Here is a 26,777-nt window from a genome sequence, read left to right as displayed (position 1 = left end):
AGAGCTCACGCAGAAACTACAGGCCAATCTAAACCAGGAGACAGAATTTCATTGGATAAGGAAGTTTAAAGTTCATTTCTGGCGATGCGATATATATATATATATATATATATATATATATATATATATATATATATATAAAATTCCATTTTGTTTTACTTTTTTTTTCAGTTGAATTAAATTCAAGGAAATCCACTGTTAAAAATACAATAAAAAGTTGTTTAAAAAAAAAAAAAAAAAAAAGTTCAATAAATGCATGATGTTTCCAAAGTCAGTGAGTAATCATGTTTAATAATCGTGATTATGATTTTTGCCATAATTGAGCAGCCCTAATAGAAACAGTAAAGTATTAAAACGAGCGCATTAAAATAATTCATCTGGAATTACTGTCAGAGCTGCTGTTATAAATGAATGCACTCCTACTGATGTAGCACATCATATCTGTGTAATTTTTTTTTTTTTTAAACAACTCAGCAAGTCATTGGCTAATACATTTACAATAAGGTTCAGTAAAACTCCAGGAAATATCTTGCGTTAATATCCATCAGCACAATGTGAAGAAAGCTGTATTCTACAATAATGTCATTCATGTAAATGAAATTAAAAACACGATGTACACTTCTAGTTTACAGTCTTCAGAAAACAACTGATTTGCAGTAGGCACTGGCTCTCTGCTTGCGATTAAACTAGCACACAGAGTAGCTTTCAATTACGTTGATGGTTTTAATGTTTTGGCCAGCTGTTGCTTTAACGTTATAAGTTTAGACAGCTGCACAGCGCTGTGCCAGTTAGCACTAAGCTTAGTTACAGCACAACACAGCTCGTAGGCTTTTAAATATTACTGTTACATCACTACAAGACATAATTAAATCTCACTGCTGCACTCGACTTACCTCCGAATCTAGTCTTTTGGTTAAAAATAAATACAATTCTATGATGGACATTATTTCCATAAAAAGAAAAAAAAACCTGTAACATTAACCTTAACATTACATGTACAAAGTAATCTAATATTTTGGAAACAATTTATTCAACAGTCAAGTAATTTGACTATATGAAACTGTTGGATATACATGAGATATGAGACACTCTAATCAGATTTCTATTTATGTTTTTAATCTATTTGTTTAAACATAGTGGTGGTAGCAGTGTCACATTTTAAAATCAGACACTTTAGTTGTTAATCTGTTCTATTAAATGAGTAGAGGATATATTCTAAACACACTATAACTACAAGCAATATTCTACCAGGAAGTAGTGCAATTGTTTTTAGTATCTCTCTAATAAAGAGTTACATGGACCCTTGTAGCGTAGGCTTTTCCCTTTAGTAAATGATTTAACAAGTACAAGTTAAGACGTAATTAAATCTTATTGCTGGAACTAGGGAACAAGTTCGCCAGCTAACTGTGATGACCGATGCGTTTATCTCCTCAAAATAGACAAATGTGTAGTCAATGTTATAGATTTAAAGAAAGCAAATCCTTGTACATACAGTATAACTCGTTGAAATTTATGTCGATTTAATGTCACTTGCTGAACTCGGGGTTGAGGAGACCCTCCGGACTTGACGCAAGTTTGGTTTGGTTTTTCCTAGAGGGAGGTCAGCGTTTAATTTGAATGCTGCATAAATATTCCTGAAAGAGCTTGATGCAATAAGTTCTTCTTATTTTCTTATTCAGTAACCAATATTTCACATCCAATATTCAGAGTTCACAGCACTTTCATAGTACATAGTGTATGAGATTTTTAAAAAAAATACTAATAAATTATAAAAGCTGAAAACCGATTTTACTTCCTATTTAAAAACATACTTCCTAAAAATAGTATGATACAACTACACGTTAGTTTAAAGAGTCTATTAGTTTTGTTTTGGGAACATTTATGAATGTGAATTCATGCACATAATAGTTCTGGATAGGAAGTACTGTGACATATTGTTATGTGTTAAGTATCTTACTACTCCACATATTCTACAGGGACTGTGGTAAAATGAGTGCTTCTAAATCTTTTAAACACCCCATGTTACCCATGCTCCATGACATATATTCTCTCTTTCTGCCTCTCTTGCCTTGACCCTCATCACACCTCATTACCATACACATGTTTTTACATACACACAAAGGAATGCTAAGTAGTGGAGTGTGTGTAAGGGGTAAGAACAATAGCACAGCGTGTAGCGGTAGTAATAACCTGTACAGGAATATTTAAGCAAAAGCTTTCCTCAGCTACTTGCAGCTCAGGCAAAGAAGGCAAGATGAGTAAAGGAACAAGTGAGCAAGAAAAAGAAGAAAATATGATATTAATCATCATTGGAGTGATGCTTTGATTCGATTACGATTTACGCAAAAATAGCTTTACATCAACAGACACTGAACAAGGAACAATGATAAGCAATACTACCTAATGATAACGTGACAAAACCTAATCATTTACACTTAACGTGAGCTGCAAGATAAATGCTTGGTCCGCTTATCCTTCAAACTGTGGGCACTGAATTAACAAAAACATTTTATTAATTCAACAACTTAAAATAACAAAGGAAAATTTTATTAGAAAAGTAGATGCACACATTACGATTTCATAACCTCGATTTAGTATCTCATGGCTTCTTTACTTTGTGTACCTATATGAACTGTCTGCACACAATATAACAAAATAAAATGCAAATAAAAGTAATAGGCGGTGCTGGATTAAGTTATTTTATAAACTGGCAAAAGTTTAGGCATGCAGGATTATGCGTCTTGATACACTGCAGAACTTCGCTCAGGAACGGTCTGAGGAACATGACAAAGAGTTCAAGGTGTTGACTCCGCCTCCAAATTCCTCAGATCTCAATCAGATAACTGTCTCTTTGATGTGCTGGACAAACAAGTCTGATCCATGGAGTCTGATCCACATCCTGGATGGTGTATTTATTATATAGCTTATACACTGATCAGCCATAACGTTAAAACCACTGACAGGTGACGTGAATAACGTTGTGAATTATCTCAGTACATTGGCACCTGTCAAGGGGTGGGATATATTAGCCAGTAAGTGAACAGTCAGTTCTCTAACTTGTTGTGTGGGAGGCAGGAAAAATGGGCAAGCGTAAGGATCTGAAGGACTATGACAAGGGTCGCTCAATCCGATTGAGATTCTGTGGGATGTGCTGGATAAACATGTCTGATCCATGGAGGCCCCACCTCGCAACTTACAGGATTAAAGGATCTACTGCTAACGTCTTGTGGCCAGATACCACAACACACCTTCAGAGGTCTTGTGGAGTCCATGCCTCGATGGGTCAGAGTTGTATTGGCGGCACAAGTAAGTAAATTTTATTTATACAGCACATTTAAACACAGCAAAGCTGACCAAAGTGCTGAACAGAGTAAGAAAAAGTTCAATCGAAAACAGAATAAAACCAAATAGAGCCAGACAAGAGACAATAGTAAAAATAAGATTAAAACGCCTGGGAGAAGAAATACACTTTCAGCCTCTTTTTAAAAATGATAATAAAAGGTGCAAGGGCAGATGTCCAGTGGCAACTGATTCCATAAACCAGGGGCAGCAACTGAAAAAGCTCTATCCCCTTTAGTTTTTAAACGGGACATACAAAAGAAACCTATCAGAAGATCTTACAAATCTGCTAGATGAATGTGGTATAAGAAGATCTTTGAGATAAGAAGGAGCTTGATCATTAAGAGTTTTACAGACAAACAACAGAATCTTAAACTGGATCTTAAAATGGATCGGGAGCCAATGGAGCGATGCTAAAATTGGGGTGACATGATCATATTTCTTTGCCCTGGTCAACAGACTTGCAGCTGCATTCTGAACCATCTGGAGACGAGCAAGAGATGACAGAGGAAGACCCAAGTACAATGAATTACAATAATCTGACTGCGATGTGACAAAAGCATGAATATCCTTCTCCAAATCTTGGAGAGACAAAAACGTTTTAAGTTTAGAAATAATCCGTAATTGATAACTATTCTTAACGACTAAATTTATTTGCTTGGCTAAGCATAATTCTGAGTCCAGGATGATGCCAAGGTTCCTAACCTGGGAAGAAACTGAGGGGATGTGATTACGAAGCTCATTAATGAGACCATCTTTCAATCACAAGGGGGACCTACACAACACTAGTCAGGGGGGTTTAATGTTAAAGCAGAAGGGTGTATACATGTCTGTTCCTTGGGTCATGATGTTCTGTCCTTGCTTATGTTTTCCTCCTAGAGAGAAGGGGCGAGCAGGAGAGACAGCAAGAGGGAGAGAGAGGAGAGAGAGAGAAAAACCACTAGTTCTCATGTCCCCAGACACGCTGTCATCTTTTCCTCAGCCAGCTGGGAAGCGATCCCCCACGACGCCGGGCGATGGCACTGGACTTCCTGGTGGATGGCTACGGCTCCTCCCCTTTTCAGGTGGATGGCAGCGGGTCCTCTGAGCTCTGGAGGACAGCAACCGCTCCTCCCCTTTCAGGCGGAAGGCAGCGGTTCCTCAGAAAACACACAAATGAAATACAAAGCAAACGTGTCTCTCTCTCTCTCTCTCTCTCTCCCCCTCTGGCGCTTCCAGATGCTCCTTTACCGCTCTCTCCCACTGATTACACAACTCAGCGCCAGGCGTGCGTCCTCACAGCCTGACCCTCCCTCCTCCTCGTCACAAGACTATGCAGTAGAACGCCCAGATTGCCTTTGTGCACGCAATAAACCATCACTTTTTATTACAGCCTGGCTCTTGGCCTCCTGATTCTTCATTCTTCAAGCTGTAGTATTCTGATGGTCATCCAGAAAGAAATACAACAAGTGGTTTGGGATGGAGAAGAATTTCTCTGGTTCTGTTTTGTCGCTGTTTAAAGTTTGCTGTTCTGTGTTGAGCAGAACAATAGAAACAGCAAGACATTCAGCCAAAAGAAAATAAAAAATATTCAGCACCATTACTCAACATATTACCCAGTTTCTTCCATTTAAGTCATAATCATTACAGCAGCATTAACTACATCTCTTCTGACATACGTGTGTGTGTGTGCGCATGAGTGCACATGCAAGGCTGTTTCTTGTAGTGCACTGGTCTTGGCCACTCCTACAAAAATGAATGCAGCTCTCTTTTGCCGCTTTTTCCACATGTTTTTGTAATGAGTACTAGTATCCTCAGATATACGCTCGCTGGCCCCTTCATTAACATTCAGTGAGCATCTCAGAACGCACAACACTTCGAGCTTTGAGGCAGATGAGCTATATCAGCTGAGGACCACATTGGGTTCCACTCCTGCCAGCTAAGAACAGGAGTCTAAGGCCACAGAGGGCAGATTAATTGTGGAAAAAGACCAGGTGATGTTTTTCCCAATCTGTCCAGGTTTGATGAGCCTGCGCTGGCTGCTGCCCCAGATTCCCGTTCCTGGCTGACAGGACTGGAACCCGGTGTGGTCCTCTGCTGTTGTGGCTCATCTGCCTCAAAGTTCTGCGATGCTTTCCTGCTCACCGCGGTTATAAAGAGTGGCTATACGAGTTACCTTAGCCTTCTTGTCAGCTTGAGTCAGTCTGCCCAGTCTCCCCTGGCATCAACAAGGTACTCACCTGCCAATCACTGGATGGTTTTTGTTTTCTGTGAAAATCCCAAGAGATCGGCAACAACCATGCCACGGTCAAAGAGATCCAAATTTTCCCACTCTGATGTATGATGGGAATATTAACTAAAGCTTTTGACTTGCTGCCTCAAGATTGGCTGATGGGATATTTGCATAAACATGCAGGTGTACAGATGTGATAACATTAGTGTCTTTCTAGACATCTAGACTTTAGTGACCAGATCTATGTTTTCAGATAACAATTAATGATGGATGTGGGTATTTCAAGTGCCCAAGAAATTTAGAGTTTCCTTTTGAGACAGGAAGTCAGTATCAAACAGCTTGACTGATTCAACAACAGCCAATACCTTTCCAAATACCTTACACTTCTCGCTGAAGCTAACGTTACTCAACAATTGTGAGACGTGAATTTAAATAAAGTTTGTAGCACTTCGCACTGCAAAGACATCTGAGAGACTTCAAGTATTCTAAAGCACAGACTTTCAACCACCAGGCTATGGGTTGGTTGTTACCGGCCTGCAGCAGAGAACTTCCTCTATCTATTGACAGTCTTTTCCCTCTCCCCCCAGTGGGATGTCTAGCGCTCGCACTGCCGCAGGGGGTGAGGGAAAAGACTGCCAGTTAACACAAGGCAGTATCTCCAAATGCTTGCTCGCTAGTCATGTCATGCACGTCATTTTGTCCTGCCACAGTGCAGCCGACAAGGTTCTTGGCATGTGGCTGCATGTTTGAGCTTAACATTTCGGAGAAATTCACATGCAGGAAGCAGCATGACCCAAAGCTACATTAACAACCCATGATGCTCACTAGCAGCTAGTGTAGAGCGATATCTGCAGGTTTGTTTAGGGGTCAGGACTTTACTTTACTTTTGTGCTGTGCAGAGACACAAAATTGTCTACAAAACTCATCTTTGTAAATGTTTTTTATGCTTACTGGTGTATTTGTATCTATAGCACTAAGAGACTTCTACAGAATGCTCTAAAATGTCAGTTTTGGTTTCATGGGGACTTGACTGAAGGCAAAACGGAGTTGCCAAACATAGTTCCGTGATTAACATACTACCCAGACATGGTCATGCATAATACATCGCATATACATAAAAGTACACACACACACACACACACACACACACACACACACACACACACACACACACACACCCTGTTCATCACATGTTAAAGCAATAGTTCATCCAAAAATGAAAATTCTGTCATCGATCACCTCACATCGTTCCAAACCTATGAGACGTTCGTTCATTTTCAGAAGACTTTTTTACCAAAACCCGGGAGATTTCTGTCTGTCCGTCTAAATGCCAAGTAACCAAAACATTCATCCTCCAAAAAGTTCATAAATGCATCGTAAAAGTAATCTATGGGACTCCAGTGGTTTAATCCCAATATTATGAAGTGATACGAATGCTTTGTCCAACATCTTTATTCATAAAATATCTTCACTTCCGCACAGATCCGCGCTCACGAGAGAACCACGACGCATACGTGTTGTGTGGACGCGAGAGTGCCTACTTCTTGGCCGTCGATACAGTACGTACTGATCAGAGTATAAGTGTGTAGCATGAATACAATTCGGACGTACTACATCCGCCATGTTGGCACGGTCATGTGAGCTACAACTTAAAAAGAGCTGACGTGCTGCCTTTCGCCATTTTTGATTCCAACAGGTCTTCCGCGCCAGTCCCGTTGCCTTATGGGATAGTGCAGTGTCCACTGCTTCCATGCTGCAGAGTCTCGGCGAAGGCAGTAGTTTATCCGGGTATTTCTCGCCTGCTGTTTTATGAATACTGAGAATTCGGACACGCTCCTGCTTTGGCGTACTGCTTTTCGCTTACTGTACAGTAGGATAGTAGGGATATTCGGATGCAGCCACAGTCTGTATATCTAGCATATTACTGTAGCTATTGAAAAACAGCAATGGCTACGGTCAGCAGCAAGGAACTTGTCTGGTGTATAGAAGCATTTTGGCTTCTCGGTAGTTTACGACGTTGCCGGTCAACAAGAGGCGGACCGAACGTTACGATGTGCCAGATCCTCCAAGTAAGAGCACCATACACCGGCAGTAATCCATGCATCTGCACCGACATCACCCTTTTGATTCAGTCAGTGAAACTACATGAAAACAAACACAAAGACAAAGCGTAGATGTTATGCTAGACAAAGCGTTTTATTCCTCTTATACCCACTTTACCACCTACTGAAATTTTCACACATGCTTCAAACTTTTAATTCGTTTATAGCTACATCTAATATTGAACCTCTGCCAAACTAGTTACTTCCTGTTCTCATGTACATTGTAGCAGCTATAAACAGTTGTTCCTTCATGTTCACCTTGAAACTAACAGGACAAAACGTCCCACTTATTTGAAACAAAGCGTAACGTCCTTGGTCCTTAGATTGTCCCTTGGTGGAAAACGTAAAGGAACATATTTAACTGTTACAAAGTGCCAACACACAGATGTTACAGAACCTTACGGATTATTAACAATTATACGGGTTTCTCTGTTGAATAACACACTTTTTAACCCATTTAATATCGGAGTTAGATTATGTGGAGCGTCTGCTATACAAGCCCATGTGAACGAGCTGTTACTATAGAAACGATAACGTATTAGAACGAGTGCATTAGTACACACCTGTGCCTCGCTCTATTCAACATGTCTGGTGGTATAATTGCAGCATAAACTTCAAGATCACTTTAAGACCACTTCTAGCACTTCTCTCTCAGCGGAGAGGCTTCATCAGTTCAGCTGAGTGGTGTGAAACTCCGGCCCATTATGCTTTGACGATGATATGAAAGGTGGTAAGGTTGTAAAGACAGTGACTGAGGGAGTGGAAAGGCAGGATGAGTTCATCTCAGAGTAGCTTTACTCCTGAGCTGCATCTTCTGTCTCGCGCTGTCAGAGGTTTTGTCAACAGGAACCTCTTTTTGTCTGTTGTTGTGGCGATCGATAAGGGTCTCCACCTCCGCTGGCAGAGAGAATTTGTAAAACGATCCATTCCACAGCAGTTACAGAAAAGGTTATGGAAGTGAATATTTAACGACTGGTCTCTACTGGTAGCGTCACCTCACTGAATTCCTTTTACGTTTTAGCACTGGATATGAAGAGCAAATTTACAATAACTAACCAGATTTGTTCGTTGTATCGTTGTTAGTGGTAAAACAGCCTCTTTTGTTTGAAAAACCAAACTGCATGCCTTGATTGACCAGAATCCCAGCTCAGTCCCAGAGAATGATACAAGTAAATTTCCCAACCAACAGTACTAACCATAGAAAAGGACTGCCATGATGTCTAATACTGCCAAGTTCATATACACTACACATCGATCAGCCATAATCACATGCATAGTATTGTGTAGGTCCCCCTTGAGCCGCCAAAACAGCTCTGACCCATGAAGACATGGACTCCATAAGACCTCTGAAGATGTGCTGTGGTATCTGGCACCAAGACATCAACAGCAGATCCAAGTTTTGAGGTGGAGCCTCCATGGATTGCACTTGTTTGTCCAGCACATCCCACAGATGCTTGATTAAATTGAGATCTGGGGAATTTGGACCACTTCTGGTAGGTACTAACCCTCTTCGGTCCATTTTGGTAGGTATTAACCACTGCATATCAGGAACACCAAACAAGACCTGCCATTTTGGAGATGCTCTGACTCAGACGTCTAGCCGTCACAATTTGACCCTTGCTCAGATCCTTACACTTTCCCATTTTACCTGCTTCCAACACATCAACTTTGAGAACTGACTGTTCACTTGCTGCCTAATATACCGCCCCCCCCCCCCCCCCCAACATGTGCCGATGTAACAAGATAATCAATGTTATTCACGTCACGTCATGTTATGGCTGATCGGTGTATGGCCAAGTTTGTGAACAACAGATCATCACACCCATATGTGGTCCTTCCCCAAACGGTTGCCATAAAATAGGAAGCATATAACTGTATAGGACGTGTCTTTGTATGCTGTAGCATTAACATTTCCCTTTACTGGAACTAAACCTGTTCCAGCATGACAATGCCCCCATGCACAAAGCAAGGTCCAAGAAGACATGGCTTGCCAAGTTTGGAGTGGAAGAACTCGGGAGCCCTGACCTCGACCCCCCTGAACACCTTCACAGTAAAATCCAGTGTTGAATTTACACCTACAGTGTTTATTCATGTCTAATTGGACATCAATTCAACCATCCAGGTGTTAATTCAACACTGGGGATTTTGCTGTGCTTGAGATGAACCGGAACGCCGACTGCACCCCAGGCCTCCTTGTCCAACATCAGTGCCTGACTTCTCTAATGCTCTTGTGGATGAATGGGCAAATCCCCAAAGCCACGCTCCAAATTCTAGTGGAAAGACTTCCCAGAAGAGAGGAGGTTATTATAACAGCAAAGTGGGACTAAATACAGAATGGGATGTTCAACAAGCACACGAGTGGTTATGGGCAGGTGTCCACAAACATTTGGCCATATGGTGTATTTTTTCCTCCATTCGTTTCCCTTCCACTTTCCTGGTAGGGCTCGTAGTTTATTTGTAGTGGCTTTCCTTAGGCGGCAGTTACAGTGACAATAGGGACATTTTCGTAGGCGAATTACGTAAGTCTTATACCAAGTTAGAAATGGAAAAAAATTCTAATGAAGTTTTATAAATGTGACTGCTCATTCGTTGGAGTAGTGCTGGTCATGTCTGTGGGCTGAAACCAACCATACTGTGTGTGTGTGTGTGTGTGTGTGTGTGTGTGTGTGTGTGTGTGTGTAAAAACAGCTCGAAATAGACAACATTAGCAGGAAACCCTCAAGGCTAAACCACAGAAGGGGAAGTGAGCCTGATGCGCCTACAAGGAGAAGTTGCACAAAAAGATATGGCATGAAAAGGGCTGAATTACTCTTTAATGGTAAAGCTATATTTTATTCTTTTATTCAGAATTGCTAAATGTTGGAGGAAAGGTAAAAGACAAACTCAAAATGCGACGTGTAGTGAAGTGTGTATGTGGTGGCAGTTTTGACCAGCGGGGCCCCTTCCCCTATCACGCTTCGGTAACTTCTTGTGCTTCTGACTACTCATTATGCATTACAACACGCTTCACACAAGCTCTCTCAATAGTGCAACAAATGCAAGCACGCCCTGAAGTAGGGTTTATACGACAATTACTGGCAGGCCTCTTATTCAGAAAAGTATTCTAATCATCTTAGTAGTACACTAAATCATCTTTCCCATAGCTGTTGTATTTGTGCAGCAAAGAATGCATCTAGATGCACAGATCAAGCCTACTAAAGACATTTCAATGCTTTTTTTCAGGCTGCACTGTAACAACAAAAGTAAATGCAACTATAAGAACACATCAGTTCTTAAAAGGCATTTGTGGACAAACCTGTTGATTCTGAAACGTATAGCTTAAAGATGAACGGAGGATGCGAGGTCCACAGCAGAGTCTGGCAGGTTTTGACGCCGTGCCCCAGCAGCATCCAAGAATGAGTCTGGATCGCACCGTTTGAGTCGGCACGCGCCACTGATCTGACTCTAAACTAGCTGCGTGGGCTTTCACGCGGTCTTGCTCACACCTCTCCATTTCATGCAGACTGATGATGTGTTAACGGAACAAGAAGAAGAAAGAGAAAAAAAAAACTGTAGAACTGGCTTCATCTAGTGCATGTAGCTTCTTTCTTTACAGTCTGCTGGCATTTCCTTACACCCTGTTTAATGGACTAGTTGACTAGTCAGTGAAAGTCCTACCGTGAAGAGACAGAGGGAACTGAAGAGCTGTACTGGAGAAAGTAACACAGAAGCACAACGAATCACAAACTGATATCCAATACAAAGTCTGGCACGAACACCAAGCGAAATTAAATATTACAGTTTAGAGCCGTTAACCCATTTTGTGGTGGTGTTACACAGATCGATACACATTACTGTCAAGTTTGGTGCCACAGCCTCCCATACATGTACACACACACACACACACACTATATGTAGACAGCTAATGCCTTATTACAACCTACACATAATTATTACCAAGTTGTTTCACACACACTCTTTCCCTTGAACATGCACCCCACACAAACACACACCTACATTCAGACAAAGCATTACATGTTTGATGAAGACCTACGGTACAGAATTAAGAGAGAAACACCTTGTTTTCTGGGATGATACTGATGAAGCATGTTCAGCGGACATTCCCCAAGCCTCTGCCTCTTTAAACACTTTTAGTCTATAAGAGCTTAGAGGCAGGAGAAATGCTGTGGCTCTGTCACGGTTTCACAATATCCATTTCACAATTTCTTGTGTGAGAAATGTTCTTAAACGAAACCTCCACGCCGCAACACTGACAAACTGCTTCAAATCTACTTAGTGCTTCTGGTACATATTTGTTAATTAGTGCTGTATTTACATTAGTGTGCATGCGTTAATAATGCCACGTGCTACAAAACTTCAGCATCCATGTTTAAAACATACAAATCCAGCGCAAACCCTACAAAAACACTGCAAAACCACTGCAAAACCCTACAAATAGCCTGCAAAACCCTGCAAAAACACTGCAAAACCCTGAAAACCCCTACAAAAAGTCTGCAAAACCCCACAAAACCCTGCAAAAACTCTGCAAAAGCCTTACAAAGCCCCACAAAACCCCATAAAACCCCACAACCTCACAAAACCCCGCAAAACCCTACACAACCCCGCAAAACCCTATACAACCCCGCAAAACCCTAAACAACCCCACAAAACCCCGCAAAACCCTACAACCCCACAAAACCCTACACAACCCCGCAAAGCCCTATAAAATCCCCCAAAATCCTGCAAAACCCCATAAAACCCCACAACCCCACAAAACCTCGCAAAACCCTACACAACCCCACAAAATCCTACAAAACCCCGCAAAACCCTACACAACCCCGCAAAACACCACACAACCACACAAAACCCTACAAAACCCCGCAAAACCCTACACAACCCCACAAAACCCTACAAAACCCCACACAACCACACAAAACCCCGCAAAACCCTACAAAAACCCACAAAACCACACAAAACCCTACACAACCCCACAAAATCCTACAAAACCCCGCAAAACCCTACACAACCCCGCAAAACACCACACAACCACACAAAACCCTACAAAACCCACAAAACCCTACAGAACCCCACAAAACCCTACAAAACCCCACACAACCACACAAAACCCCGCAAAACCCTACAAAAACCCACACAACCACACAAAACCATACACAACCCCACAAAATCCTACAAAACCCCGCAAAACCCTACACAACCCCGCAAAACACCACACAACCACACAAAACCCTACAAAACCCACAAAACCCTACACAACCCCACAAAACCCTACAAAACCCCACACAACCACACAAAACCCCGCAAAACCCTACAAAACCCACACAACCACACAAAACCCTGCAAAACCCCACATAACCCTGCAAAACCCAACACAAACCTAAACAACCCCGCACAACCCCACAAAACCCTACACAACCCCGCAAAACCCTACAAAACCCCACAAAACCACACAAAACCCCACAAAACCCTACACAACCCCGCAAAGCCCTATAAAATCCCACAAAATCCCGCAAAACCCCATAAAACCCCACAACCCCACAAAACCTCGCAAAACCCTACACAACCCCGCAAAACCCCACACAACCACACAAAACCCTACAAAACCCACAAAACCCTACACAACCCCACAAAACCCTACAAAACCCCACACAACTGCACAAAACCCCACACAACCCCACAAAACCCAGCACAAACCTACACAACCCCGCAAAACCCTACAAAACCTCACACAACCACACAAAACCCTACAAAACCCCGCAAAACCTCACACAACCCTACAAAACCCCGCAAACCCTACACAACCCCGCAAAACCCAGCACAACCCTGCAAAACCCTACAACCCCACACAACCCCGCAAAACCCTGCTAAACCCTACAAAACTCTACACAACCTCGCCAAACCCAGCACAACCCTACACAACCCCACAAAACCCTGCTAAATCCTATAGAACCCCACACAACCCGGCAAAACCCCACAAAACCCTACAAAACCCCACAAAACCCCCAAAACCCCACAAAAGCCCTCTCTGCTCCACAGGCGCTGTATCATGGCAGATCCTGCACTGTGACCCCTGCTTCCTAACAAGCTGGAATATGCCAAGAAAAGAATTTCACTGTGCTTAATGTACTGTATGTAATGTAAAATATGTGTAAAATATGTGACAAATAAAGACTTCTTCAAAAAAAATGATGATCCTTGCTTCAATCATAATATATATAATGCTTAAAAAAAAGTCAGTTGTGAAGAGAGCAGAGTATGTTGGTCTAAATGTCCTTGCTTTTTGCTCGCTTTAAAATACATTTCAGTTTAACTGACTAAGTGAATTTTATCTGGCTCTCTTAATATGGAAATTAACTTCCGAATTTGTTATCTCTTTTTATTAATATTATTATTATTATTATTATTATTATTATTATTATTATTATTCATCCATCCATTTTGGGTACTGCTTATCCTACACAGGGTCACCAGGAGCCACAGAGCCTATCCCATCGCAGGGCACAATCTCACACACACATTCACACACTACGGACAATTTAGAGATGCCAATCAGCCTACAGCGCATGTCTTTGGACTGGGGGAGGAAACTGTAGTACCCGGAGGTACTACAGTACTCCGTGCACACAGAGGCAGGAATTGAACCCCCAACCCCGGAGGTGCGAGGCAAACGTGTTAACCGCTAAGCCACCGTGCCCCCGTCATCCTGATCTATAAGCATAAATCAATATAAAAATAAATCCAACTAAACGAGAATTTGCTTCGGTAAATGATGCTATTCCTGAATTTTAAACACATTCTTCTAAAAGGAACAATCCTTCTCCTCACTAGCAGAACACACAGTGGGTTTGGACAAATCCGTTTCTTATCCAAACTCTGCGTGGAAAATATGCGGTGCGGGACGTGGAACGAGTAGCGGCGTCAAGAATTAGCATGAAAGTTACATCTTTGGAAGCTGATCTGTTTAAGCAGAGCGTACGGATGAGCAGGAGAGAACGGTGCTGCTGCAGTCAAACAGCATTGTGGGTAACGCAGGAAACAGTTCACCAACATGAAAATAGAGCAACATGTCCAGGAAAGAAATTTCAACTTAAAAAATAAAAAATACATAAATAAATCATCCATCCGGACTTTCATTACTAAATAAATCTCGGGCGCGCTGAAGATCCCGTGTTAATTCGAAAAGATAACGTGCACGCGGCTCAGGGTGGAGTTGAAGCCGCGAGGCCCAATTTCTCATACGTCTGCATGTAAATTGATTTTCTCATCATGAGACGTACAAACACACTCCTACCTTCTGGGCTGGAGTCAGTGTGGGTGAAGAACAGGTTCCTGCGCTTTGGAGCTCGTGATCCCACCTGCGTAGCTGCTAATCGCACATACCTCCTGTCAGAACAAACACATAAATATGACGATGAATCAGACGCCTCAAAACAAACCAAACAACAATCGTTAAATCTGTTTTTGCACTTGGGTCATCAAATATTTCTCTTTCTGAGAAGGAACTAGTCATAGTGTCTTTCTCCACATTTATTCCACGCTTTTGTCTGACTTTTGTCTCTCCATTTGACTCTCTCCATATGGTAATTATGTGTGTGTGTGTGTGTGTGTGTGTGTGTGTTTTGTACGTAAGAGATGGAGAGAAACTGGTGAGTCGTTTATTCGGAGCGCTCACTCGCACGGCGCTCTGGCCTGCAGCTTTCTCAGACGGCATGAATAAAATATCAGCATGCAGCGCAACATCTCTATCAAAGACATCAGACCAGGAGATCAACCTTCCACACACGTCTCCCCACACACACACACACACACACACACAGAGCGCGCTCAGGCCACAAGCGTGTAACGCAGGGAGGTGTTTAGTATCCGGTCGTGCTTCAACGAGAAACACTTTTCTCATTCTCAATCCCGCTGGCTGCGTGTGTACACGAGTGCGAGAGTCAGTTTAATCAAACCTCACGTAAACCCGATTATATCCCAGGTGTGTGTGTGTGTGCGAGGCCGCGCTACTCAGAGAGCCTCAAAGGTGCCATGGCAACAGCTGCTACATGAACAAAGAAGCAATTAAAGGCCCTCGGCTGTGTTGGGGACATCACACACCCTTTCTGTTTCAGATGTGCGAGGGAAATAAAGCTTACACACCCTACTCATAGCGCATCACTAATACTAATATTACACATTTCAATCCTATTACCTTTTTATTTTCTTATTTTATTTAGCGCTCACATGCTAAAATACAAGCATTCGGATTAGATTAGTTTTACATGAGGACTTGGGATTTTATTCCCATCCAAATCCGTCATGTCTGTAATGTTGTGTGTGTGTGTGTGTGTGTGTGTGTGTGTGTGTGTGTGTTGTGACTGGAAAGATGACATGATCCCTGAAATGAGCAGGTAGTATACATCCGTCAGAACTGACGTGTTGGTAAACAGTTCATGTCATGCAGGAAGTGTGTTTTTTGTGCTTTTTTCTTCAGTATAAAGACACGTGAAGAAACGCTTGATCCCAAGTACTGGTATTATACGCAGAGCAATAAAATATAGACGTTGTGGGATGTGGTAAGGTGAATTATTGAGTTCTAGTACAGGTAAAGTCTACATCCTGTGGCCAAGTGTCATGCATACTGCAACAAGCGCTTATGATAAACTTCAAAACTATCAGTTGGTGTTAAAGCTGCAGTACGGAACTTTTCTTCTGGTTAAAAATGAACAAAAACCAATTATTGAGCACGTACGTAAAATAAAAAAAATCAGTGTTCAAAACTGTCTCCTTACCTGACCCCGATCGGCAACGGTAAGCTTATAATAATGATTAATATACGGAGCGGTCGGGGCGGATTTCGCGGGAAATGTCAGTTTCACGTCATTCGCACTTAGGTCACGTCCGTAAACAGAAAGAAGAAGAGCCGGCTACTATATCACGTGTGTGGAGGTTGAGGATGCTGGAGTGTTTGTAGCTTGTTCTTACCAGGGACGTGCAGAAGGAAGAGGCTCTGGGGACACGAACCCCTGCCCTTTTTCTAAATGATTTAAAAGTCCCCCTCGCAACATTAATTAATAAACTATTATATGATGTAAAAAGCATATGGATTCAAATTAACATGAGAGCGTGCACAAAACAGTAGCAAATGAATCACAAGAAAGTCGGAGAAAGTTCCTATTTATTTCTCCGACTCGAGTCTGCAGTCAGAAAGTCTCGTTGTCATGACGCAGTCGTGATGCTGCTAACCTTTTGGTAATATTAGCAGCATTTTATATTCTTATCGCCGGTAGTTGTCACACTGATCGAGAGGGAATGTGTTGTAAGTGCTGGCTACTCAAGTTCGTTACATTTCCCGACATGGAAGTGACCCTGTTACATTATATGTATGTTATATAGTCAGTAAAGGCACGATACCAAACAGACAGTCGGCAGAAAATTAAAGAAAAACTGAAGGAGGAGGAAGCGAAAGGGACATCTTAAAACTTTGAGGCTAAAAAGCCAGTTCAGCAAGCAGTGCTGCAGTGGTATGGAAATCAGACTGATCTCAAATCTCAAAAACCATACCGATATTTATTCTCGATTTAGCTCGGGCTCTGGCGCGTTCCCTTTTTGACTGCAGGCTCTCTGCACTTCGAGGCTTCTTGGTTTTGACAACAGCGGATTCCCCAGATGTCAACGTTTAGAACGATCCAGATTAAAAGCAGACATCTAGATGACAAGTTTAAATTCTAAGCAACTCTTGTAAGAACCAGAGATGTACAGAGAGTTCCTCAGGGGCTCAAATAAAAAAAAAAAAGGGCTGTATCACCAAAAAGCTCATTTTACTACTTTAACTACTGTCCTAAATTTAATTTAACTACGTATTCTTATCACCCTGGTAGACTGTAAACAGACTTTTATTGTGTGGTCACAATAATGAATATGACAATGACACTAATATTACCTAATGGGATTTTATTTTTACATTCACAGAAATAATTACAACAAAACAGCAACTTTTAGTGGAGATGAATCCAAAGAATCATTCAAAGAAAACTGAAACTTTATGAAATGTATTACCATCCACAAATGCAGTGACACGCCCACTGTATGTCACTTCCTGTAAAGTCAGTAAAACTATTCATTTCACAATGGAAATTACATTTGATTTCCATAAGACTGCAGCACTGAACTGGCGTTTTACTCTCAAAGCTCGTCATTTTTGCCTTCTGAATAAAAACCGGTAACCGTTTCATCCCCATTGAAGACTGGCTTTTTTTAAGACATTTCAGTGGCTCAGTAGGTAGGTAGCTAGCTAGTATTAGCGCACTTGTTCGCGTGATTCAGCTAGGTATGGAATTTCCTATGTTGTTTTATTGTTTTGCTATGGTCAGAGTGGTAAATTGCACTTATTTTTCTGCTAGCTATGAGACAGAGCAACTCACCTCTACTCCAAGAAAACCGTATCCACCGCCTCGGTTGTCAAGTATTGGAGCTAATATACAACCCGTACGAATACCTCAAACCATCAGATTCCTCCGTGCAGAGGAGCAGTGCAAAAAGCACAACCCATGCTTTAAAAATAAATAAACAGATAAATAAATAGATAGATAAATAAAAATCTGCAAGTAATTGCAGTTTTATGTTTCAAACAGAGATGGCGATAGAGAGGGAAAAGTTCAGTACTGCAGCTTTAAAATAAGTATTGAATACACTGTATATAATAAGTATTACATTTTTAGTCTCATGACCATACATACACACATCGTGAACACACGCTTCTACGGGAGAAAACTTACCCTGCATGAATCGATCATAACTGCTACAGATGTCCTCGGGTAACATTACTCTACACACATATATCCAGAAACCATATCCTGTCTCGAACATGCATCCTTCCACTTGTTTGCTTGATTCAGCCAAATATCGAGTTTCCTATGGTTTTTTTGTTTGTTTGTTTTGCTATGGAAAAACTTGAACTGGGCAGGAACAACCCAAAAAACCTCTTAACTCTTTATTAAAATTGAAAAACAGAAACATGACTGAGTCAGGGGATAATAGGCTGTAGGCTGATTGGCTGATTGTTCATAGTGTGTGAATGGGTGTGTGAGTGTGTGTGTGTGAGATGTGTGCTCTGCGATGAATTGGCACTCCGTCCAGGGTGTCCCCCGCCTCGTGCCCCAAGTTCCCCGGGATAGACTCCAGGCTCCCGCGACCCTGTATAGGAAAGCGGTACAGAATACGGATGCATGGATGGAAAGACTAACACTTGGTGACTAGTTCGTTCAGTATTAGAAGTGCTGTTCACCATCTTACAGAATACATTACTGTAGAATAGAGTATGTTACTACTTAGTGCCGGTAATGCGACTTCATTTCTACAACCCTAATTCCAAAAAAGTTGGGACGCTGTGTAAAATGTAAATAAAAACAAAATGCAATGATTTGCAAATCTCATAAACGTATATGTTTTTCACGATAGAACATAGAAAAACGTATCAAATGTTTAAACTGAGGAAATGTACCACTTTAAGAGAAAAATACGATAATTTTTAATTCGATGGCCGCAACACGTGTCAAAAAAAGTTGGGACGGGTCAGCAAAAGGATGGAAAAGTGTTACTGAAGAGAAACAGCCGGAGGTTAATTGGCGACGGGTCAGTAACATGATTGGTTATAAAAAGAGTATCTTAGAATTAATTAAGGATATTGCTGTCTTGGACCTCTCCACAACCCCCTCTATATCAGTCTGGCTTAAAGATTTAATGTTCTTTTTAAAACTTAAAACAGAGGCAGAGGTGACTCATTTTTGGGAAAATGGCAACAATTTATTACCTACTTCAATGATGTACGCACCCTGGAGGTGGATTGAGGAGGAGAGGTAGACGGGAAATACTAATCATCTTACCTTTTTTTTTGTTTTGTTTGTTTTTATTTCTGGTTGTTTGTTTGTTATTGTTTTCTGTTTCCCCCTTTCTTTTGGTTTTGGCTGTGATTGTTTTGTTGGGGTTGTTGGGTGGGGTGTTATAATATGTAAAATGCAAATTTCCAATAAAAATTCTATGATCAAAAAGAATTAATTAAGGAAAGGAATAAAGAAAGAAATCAAACAAAAGTTTCCTCTCTAACACACAACAGTTTGAATCTTATTTAAGGCGTCAAATTTATTTATTCACGTAGCTCACGCACACACACATACACGCACATACACGTAAACGTACACTCTCACACACGCAGACGCGCACACACGGACGCGTACACACACACACACACATGCACATACACACACGCATGTGCACGCACACACACACACACGCACACACATACATGCACATACGCACACGCACATACACACACGCATGTGCACACACACACACGGACGTGCACACACACACATATACACACACGCGCACACACACACATACACATACACGCACACACACATACACACGCACATACACACGCACATACACACACGCACATACACACACGCGCACACAAACTCACACAAACACACAAACACGCACCCTAAGACATGTGTTTGTAATGGAGATCTTAGTGACTCTGCACTTAAGGAATGCACACATTGCTCAACGTCACAAAAGCTGTACACATGTGCACGCACACACACACCCATACACACACACACACACACACACACACACACACACACCCATACACACACACATTTTATAATCCTGGCCTCCTTCAGATACAGCTGTGTGTGTGTGTGTGTGTGTGTGTGTGTGTGTGTGTGCGCAGTGGCTTTCTGCTACAGCTCTACATGTTCCGTTCAGAGGTCAGACCGCCATTATCATCAATCCAAATGATCTCTCACCATCCAGAAAATGGGACACACACACACACACACACACACACACACACACACACACACACCTACACACATATGCAATTCCCACTGACAGCATATCAATCTGAGGTCAAGCCAAAGCCAATGATTAGCACTGCAGTCATTTGAGAAAAAGTGATCCGTGCTCCTGTTTATAGATCCGCTGTGTCGTTCACATCACTCACGCGGCCAAGCGTCAATCAAATTACCATGGCAACAAGCATAGGATCATTCAACCATATCCTAGATCATGATAAACTCTGAAAGCTGTTTTATGTACATACACACACACACATACTCACACACACACACACACACACACACACACACACACACACACACACACACACACACTCCCAGGTCACATGCTGTGCAAATTACTGTGTAGCAGCTTTATTATTGATCATCGCTTCCTGGAAACACATTTCACTATTTTTACTGAACACTTAAATAGATATACACTATAGATATAAAAGATTCGAAAGCAGGCATTTTAGTACTTAGAGTGGAATAAAAACGCATTTAAGAGGCGGTGTAAAATGTGCTAGATGGCAGTGAAACACGCTGGCATGTGCAGGTGAGAGTTCACGGAGAATGACCACTTAAAGGACGAAAGCTTTAAAGGGTGCTGGAGCGGTCACGAAGCGAAGCACAAAGAGAGCCGTGGGAAATATGACAGAGGACGTTGTGTATTATCCTACTGCTCTTGACTGCTCGCACACACACACACACACACACACACACACACACACACACATCTACCCATCTGGTAATGTAGAACACCTGAAAGAGAACGAATCGGTCTTAAAGACTTACCCTGCGTCTGACTTATACTATGCACGAAAAGGGTGTACTCTTTTTGTGAAGAACAAGTACATCGTTTTGAGTGTGTAGTAAGAGTATGCAAGTACTGGGACGTACTAACACGTCATGTAAAGGAAAAGAACGTTGTTGCCTAGTTACGCACGCTATCACTGTAAACACACTCCTCGTTGCATTTCAGCTTTTCTTCATTCATTATTCCTTATCTAATTCATATTATATCATTTATTTAAATGAACATTCCATTCATTCATTTTTCCTACAGTTCATTTACACTAGGGATGTGATGGTGAGGAAATCTTCCCACCGGTTAATTAACGTGCAACAACACTGGTTATACCGGTATCACCGGGGGGCGGGGCAAGGGGGCTTTTCCCTCTCGCTTATAAATGGTGTGCGCATTTCACTTTCGCTTTCGCATTAACGAAATTCGGGGGCAGCAACTGCTTGAATGGTGGGTTCATTATTATTCTTAATGAAAAACACAACAACTACTAAACAGTACTCGCTTATATTAAACATAAACATAGACTCGCCTCACTCTCCCTGTCAGTCAGCTCGCCTCACTCTCCCTGTCGGTCAGCTCGCCTCACTCTCCCTGTCGGTCAGCTCGCCTCACTCTCCCTGTCGGTCAGCTCGCCTCACTCTCCCTGTCGGTCAGCTCGCCTCACTCTCCCTGTCGGTCAGCTCGCCTCACGCTTCCTGTCGGTCAGCTCGCCTCACTCTTCCTGTCAATCGGCTCGCCTCACTCTCCCTGTCGGTCGGCTCGCCTCACTCTCCCTGTCGGTCGGCTCGCCTCACTCTTCCTGTCGGTCGGCTCGCCTCACTCTTCCTGTCGGTCAGCTCGCCTCACTCTTCCTGTCAGTCGGCTCGCCTCACTCTCACTCATACTAAATGAAATCTGACTCCTGCTGGTCTGTGCTGCAGCTCACGCTGAATTGAGCAGACGCGTTCGGTTTTTCATTGTAGTGTCCGTTCTCTAAGTGAACTCATTGATTTTATTACAATGAAACGACAGTGGGGGGTGCCGCGGTGGGCATGTGATGTAATCGGTGCGCGGCCCGAGCACCGCGTGAACACCGACCATCGCAGCAAGCCTAATTTACACCTCTCTAAAATGCGTCCTTGAATTCAGCAAAGCAAACCGTCACAAAGCTCCTCCTCCCTCACGCAAGCAGTTGTGGGCGATAATAGCTGAAAAAGTGTCCACGGATTCACACTTCGAAAATCTACGGGAAATAGTAGACCTTCCGGGTGCCTTCGGGATACTCCTTTCAATATACTACCATTTGGGACACGCTAACTGTAATCTCGGATACTATTTAAGACGGATAGTAAGCGCAGAGTTACACTCAAGGTTCAGTGTGCTGTGTGTTCTGAGATGCGGTTGTAAAGAATGATTATTTGAGTTATGTCCTTCCTGTCTGGCGCTCATCAGCAAGGCGTTTCAATTCAATTCAGTTCAATTTTACTTGTATAGCACTTTTTACAATGGACATTGTCTCAAAGCAGCTTTACAGAAACATATAAACACCGGATACAGATTTTAAGCGTGTGAATTTATCCCTATTGAGCGAGCCGGTGGCGACGATGGTAAGGAAAATCTCCTTAAGATGATATGAGGAAGAAACCTTGAGAGGAACCAGACTCAGAAGGGCACCCGTCCTCATCTGGGTAACAACACATAGTGTGAAAGTAAAAGGAAGTTCATTATGTTTTTATATGAAGTCTGTTTGTTGAACTAGTCCACTTGCAGGACTGCAAATCATTGGATGTTTTGGGTTTTTCACACCGTTCTGTGCTGTGGTGTGTCCAAAACCCCCAGGCAGATCAGCAGTTTCTAAAACACTCAAAGCAGCCTGTCTGGCACCGACAACACCACTACGGTCAACACCACTTGAGATCGCGGTTTCTCCCATTATGATGTTTGATGTGAACATTATTAGTATTAATGCAATTATGGAAATCAGCGGTCCCTCCGACATTTTGTGATTCTGCGATCGCAGAAACTGACGCAAAATCAACCAAACTCCACAATATTCGGAGGAGCATGCAATCGTTCAAAATTACTGCAGATTTTCCACAGATTTGGACCAAGACATGTCATGTGACATCATCCCAACGAGCATTCAGCCAAAGCCCTCTTCGATTCGCATGGGTCGAACATGAGTACAGCTAAAAGGTCTCGTTTACCAACAAACGTCACTGCGAAGGAAGTAATTTTGCCAATTCAAGTAATTTTCCGCAAAAAAAAGAAAATAATCACAAAAAACTCATTGCATATCGCATCACGAATTGTGAAAAAAGCCGCAGCACAATCAAGCGTTTTTGGCTGCAACAATCGCAAAAAAAAAAACTCGAAAGTGAAATCCTGTACAGACTGAATCATGTGGCAGCAGCGCAATACATAAAGTCTTGCACATACAGTGGTTGGTGGACGGTGAGTTCTTTATGCTTCAGCCCAGTTGGTAATTACATGCCATAGCAAAATAAACATAACCCAAAAAGATTCCATTTTATAAATGGTCCGAATGCCAGCTTTCAAACAATCCATGATGCCCTGCGCTGGCGCCGAGACTGCAGAGATGACAGCGGACAAAGCTGTAATATGTGAACACTAATAAAAACTAATGGGAAATTTAGCCTGCAGAACAGAACTGACCGCATTAATCAGCAACGTAATAGCAAGCGCAGATCAGTGGAGTGAAGCGGGACGACGAGACTCGGGTTTAAATGCCGTTATTGACGTTTACGTCAGGAAATGAGACTACAGAACGTGCCACGAAAGACGACGCTCATGATCAATCTGATTGCTTGTTTTCCACTGCACTTAATTTATTATTTCACTTATTAAATTATTACGTTAAAATTCATTTCAGTGTGTTGGCATCGTCCAGTGGAACTGGACTGAAATCTCTGAACGTGGTTTTCTTCCGTTTCCGTTTCGCCTGAAGGGGGAAGGGTAGAATTGCTAGAACTTTAACTCCGAGTTACATCCTAAAGAGTAACATACATCAGTTCAGTAAAATCTGGATTTGTTGCAACTATGTATGTAGTAGAAAATGTGAAGACTTCACAATGAAGGGTTTCCCCTTCAATTGGTACAAAATACACATACTGTATTTTGTACCAATTCAAAGTATTACCCTGTGAAGAAAAAAATGTGCTAATATGAAAATATAAATCTGATTATGAACATATTCGTAATTGTACAGTGAAGTGTAGGTAACTTTTGTGATGAACATTTTATATTGCCACATGCAAAACAAAAGACTTCTGGACTCTACTGCATAGTCTCTCTCTCTCTCACACACACACACACACACACACATATCTACCTATATATATATATATATATATATATATATATATATATATATATATATATATAATACACACACACACACACACACACATACAGTGTATATAGAAGACATGTTTCCTTCTGGAGATCTCATTCAGCCACATGTCCCCACAAGGTTGAGTAATATTCCTATCCTTGTGGGGACCAGATATAAAACCATGCTCACACCTATGAGTGAAAGTGTGTCAGCCATATTCTTAACCACGGCAATAAAACGCTTACTTGCATTCCTCTGCATCATAAAATGAAACAATAACCAGCTCTCTCTCACTCCTCCTCCCTCTCAGTGTGCAGTTAACATGGCTGTTCTTTCTCTTCACAAATAAAAGGAAAGCACAACACTACAAAGCAGTAAATAACTACAGACTAGGGGCTTCTGTATCCCTAATGCTCCAGACCCTTACCGTTTTTGTTTATTATGCACAGGAGAACGCTGTGCTTGAAGGAAAGGTTTCACGACAAATAATATTTACACTATTTGTGCCTAATGTTCATCAGCTTAGGCATGATGTATTAAGTGTGCTTGTTTAGTTTTGCACTGGAGATATGAGGTATTAACAAGTAAAACTGTAAAATAAGAACAACCGTGGCTCCAGGTGAATGTGTGTAAAGGATACATAACGTGATACTCAGTGCCAAAGCATACTAAGGGCGTACTCGCACTGAACGATCTGTACCGTGCCCGAGCACGTTTCCCTCCAAAGTCCAGCTGTTTGACTGGTGCGCTCGCTCCGTATCGTGCCTGAGCCCGCTTGAGGAGGTGACGACTGTTCCGTTTAACAAACATGGCGGCAAAGGGATCACTGTGGGGTTTAGAAAGGTCTGGTTCTCACCTGATTGATGAATAGGAACGTCAGCTGCCTCCGTAAAAAAAAAGTCTTCCGCTACGTGCAGCCCGATTAAGTGAAAATCTCTTCGCTGCCTAAGTGATAAATCTATTAGGCGATCTATTTGGCATGTGAAAGGGCCGTGTCTCACCGCGCCCCAAACGACTCCAAATAAGCCACAACGTAAGTAACTTTACAATGATGGACTCCATTGTGCTGTGCGTGAGCGCGTTTCTTCAAAACAAAAAGTTTCGTCGTAATGATGTAAGCGTGCTCGGGTCCGGAACTTTAAGTGCGGTGTGAGTGCAGGACAGCAGGGGAGTGCTTGGGTGCGAGTACGCCGAAGTCTTGGTTCTACAGCCTACCTGGTAAACCTCCCAACACCTCCACCTGGCCAATAACACTACAGTAAAACCCCCGTATCCACTGCTTCAGTTGACCGCTGTCTGAAACAATTCAACAGAAAATTCCAGAAATACAGAAAACGTTCTGATCATTTAAATTGCACACCGTTCTGAGTAAGGAGATGAAATTTCGTGCGGTTCCGCCCGGGACGTTAATCAACCCTCTGTCCAGCGTACTCACTCTGTATACGCTACCCAGCCTTCAGTCACTTACGAGCCATCACGCTTGTGTTCAAGTAACCCTTATTATGTTCAATAATGGTCCCAAAGCCCAAGAGTAGTCATGCTGGCAAATCGGATGTGCCAAAGAGAAGTCGTGAAGTGCTTCCGTTAAGTGGAAAGGTGAAAATTCTCGATGTAATAGGATAATGAAAAACATGCGTATGCTGAGGTTGCTAGGATGTACGATAAAAATGAATCCTCTATCCATGAAATTGTGAAAAAAGAAAAGATTTGTGCTATACTAACCTTTATCACAGGTATCTACGGTGTACAGTGTTTGCTACTATCCACGATTTCCGGCATCCGCTGGGGGGCTCGGAAGCTATCCCTCATGGATACGGGGGTCCTACTGTACACGTCAGTCCCTCCAGAAAAGAACACAAAAACTCCACAATATTCGGAGGAGCTTGGATTGCAGTTTTTCTAAATTACCGCACAGTTTCCACAGATTTAGGCCAAGACGCGTTGTGTGACGTCATCACAGCGCACATTCAACCAAAGCCCTCTTCGACTCACGTGCGTCGAACATGAGTACAGCGTAAAGGTCTCGTTTACCAACAATCATCACCAGTTTGCCCGTCCTGGAAATATACTACACGGCCAAAAGTTTGTGGACACCTCAGCGTCGCACCCATATGTGCTTGTTGAACATCCCATTACAGATTTGGTCACCCTTTGCTGT

The 26,777-nt window shown here is 42.2% G+C and overlaps 1 protein-coding gene across 9 annotated transcripts in view; it reads right to left on the bottom strand.

Annotated features, from left to right (window-relative positions):
* Positions 1-26,777, bottom strand: part of galnt1 (UDP-N-acetyl-alpha-D-galactosamine:polypeptide N-acetylgalactosaminyltransferase 1) — a 136,063-nt gene that overhangs the window by 67,752 nt on the left and 41,534 nt on the right. For 6 of the 9 annotated variants that reach the window (XM_053612093.1, XM_053612096.1, XM_053612094.1 and 3 more), the window contains exon 2: positions 14,942-15,033. The exons of 1 other annotated variant lie outside the window; for it this stretch is intronic. In XM_053612093.1, the coding sequence (XP_053468068.1) occupies positions 14,942-15,033 (92 nt within the window). Of the gene's footprint in view, positions 1-11,710; positions 13,038-14,941; positions 15,034-18,407; positions 20,769-26,777 lie in introns of those variants that run through there. 2 more of the 9 variants (XM_053612098.1, XM_053612095.1) reach the window with 2 other exon arrangements.

Source organism: Ictalurus furcatus, chromosome 23, assembly GCF_023375685.1.
Source record: "Ictalurus furcatus strain D&B chromosome 23, Billie_1.0, whole genome shotgun sequence".
In the NCBI taxonomy this organism is placed as follows: Eukaryota; Metazoa; Chordata; class Actinopteri; order Siluriformes; family Ictaluridae; genus Ictalurus; species Ictalurus furcatus.
Note: the sequence above shows the minus strand (reverse complement) of the source record. Positions and strands in the feature narration are given on the sequence as shown.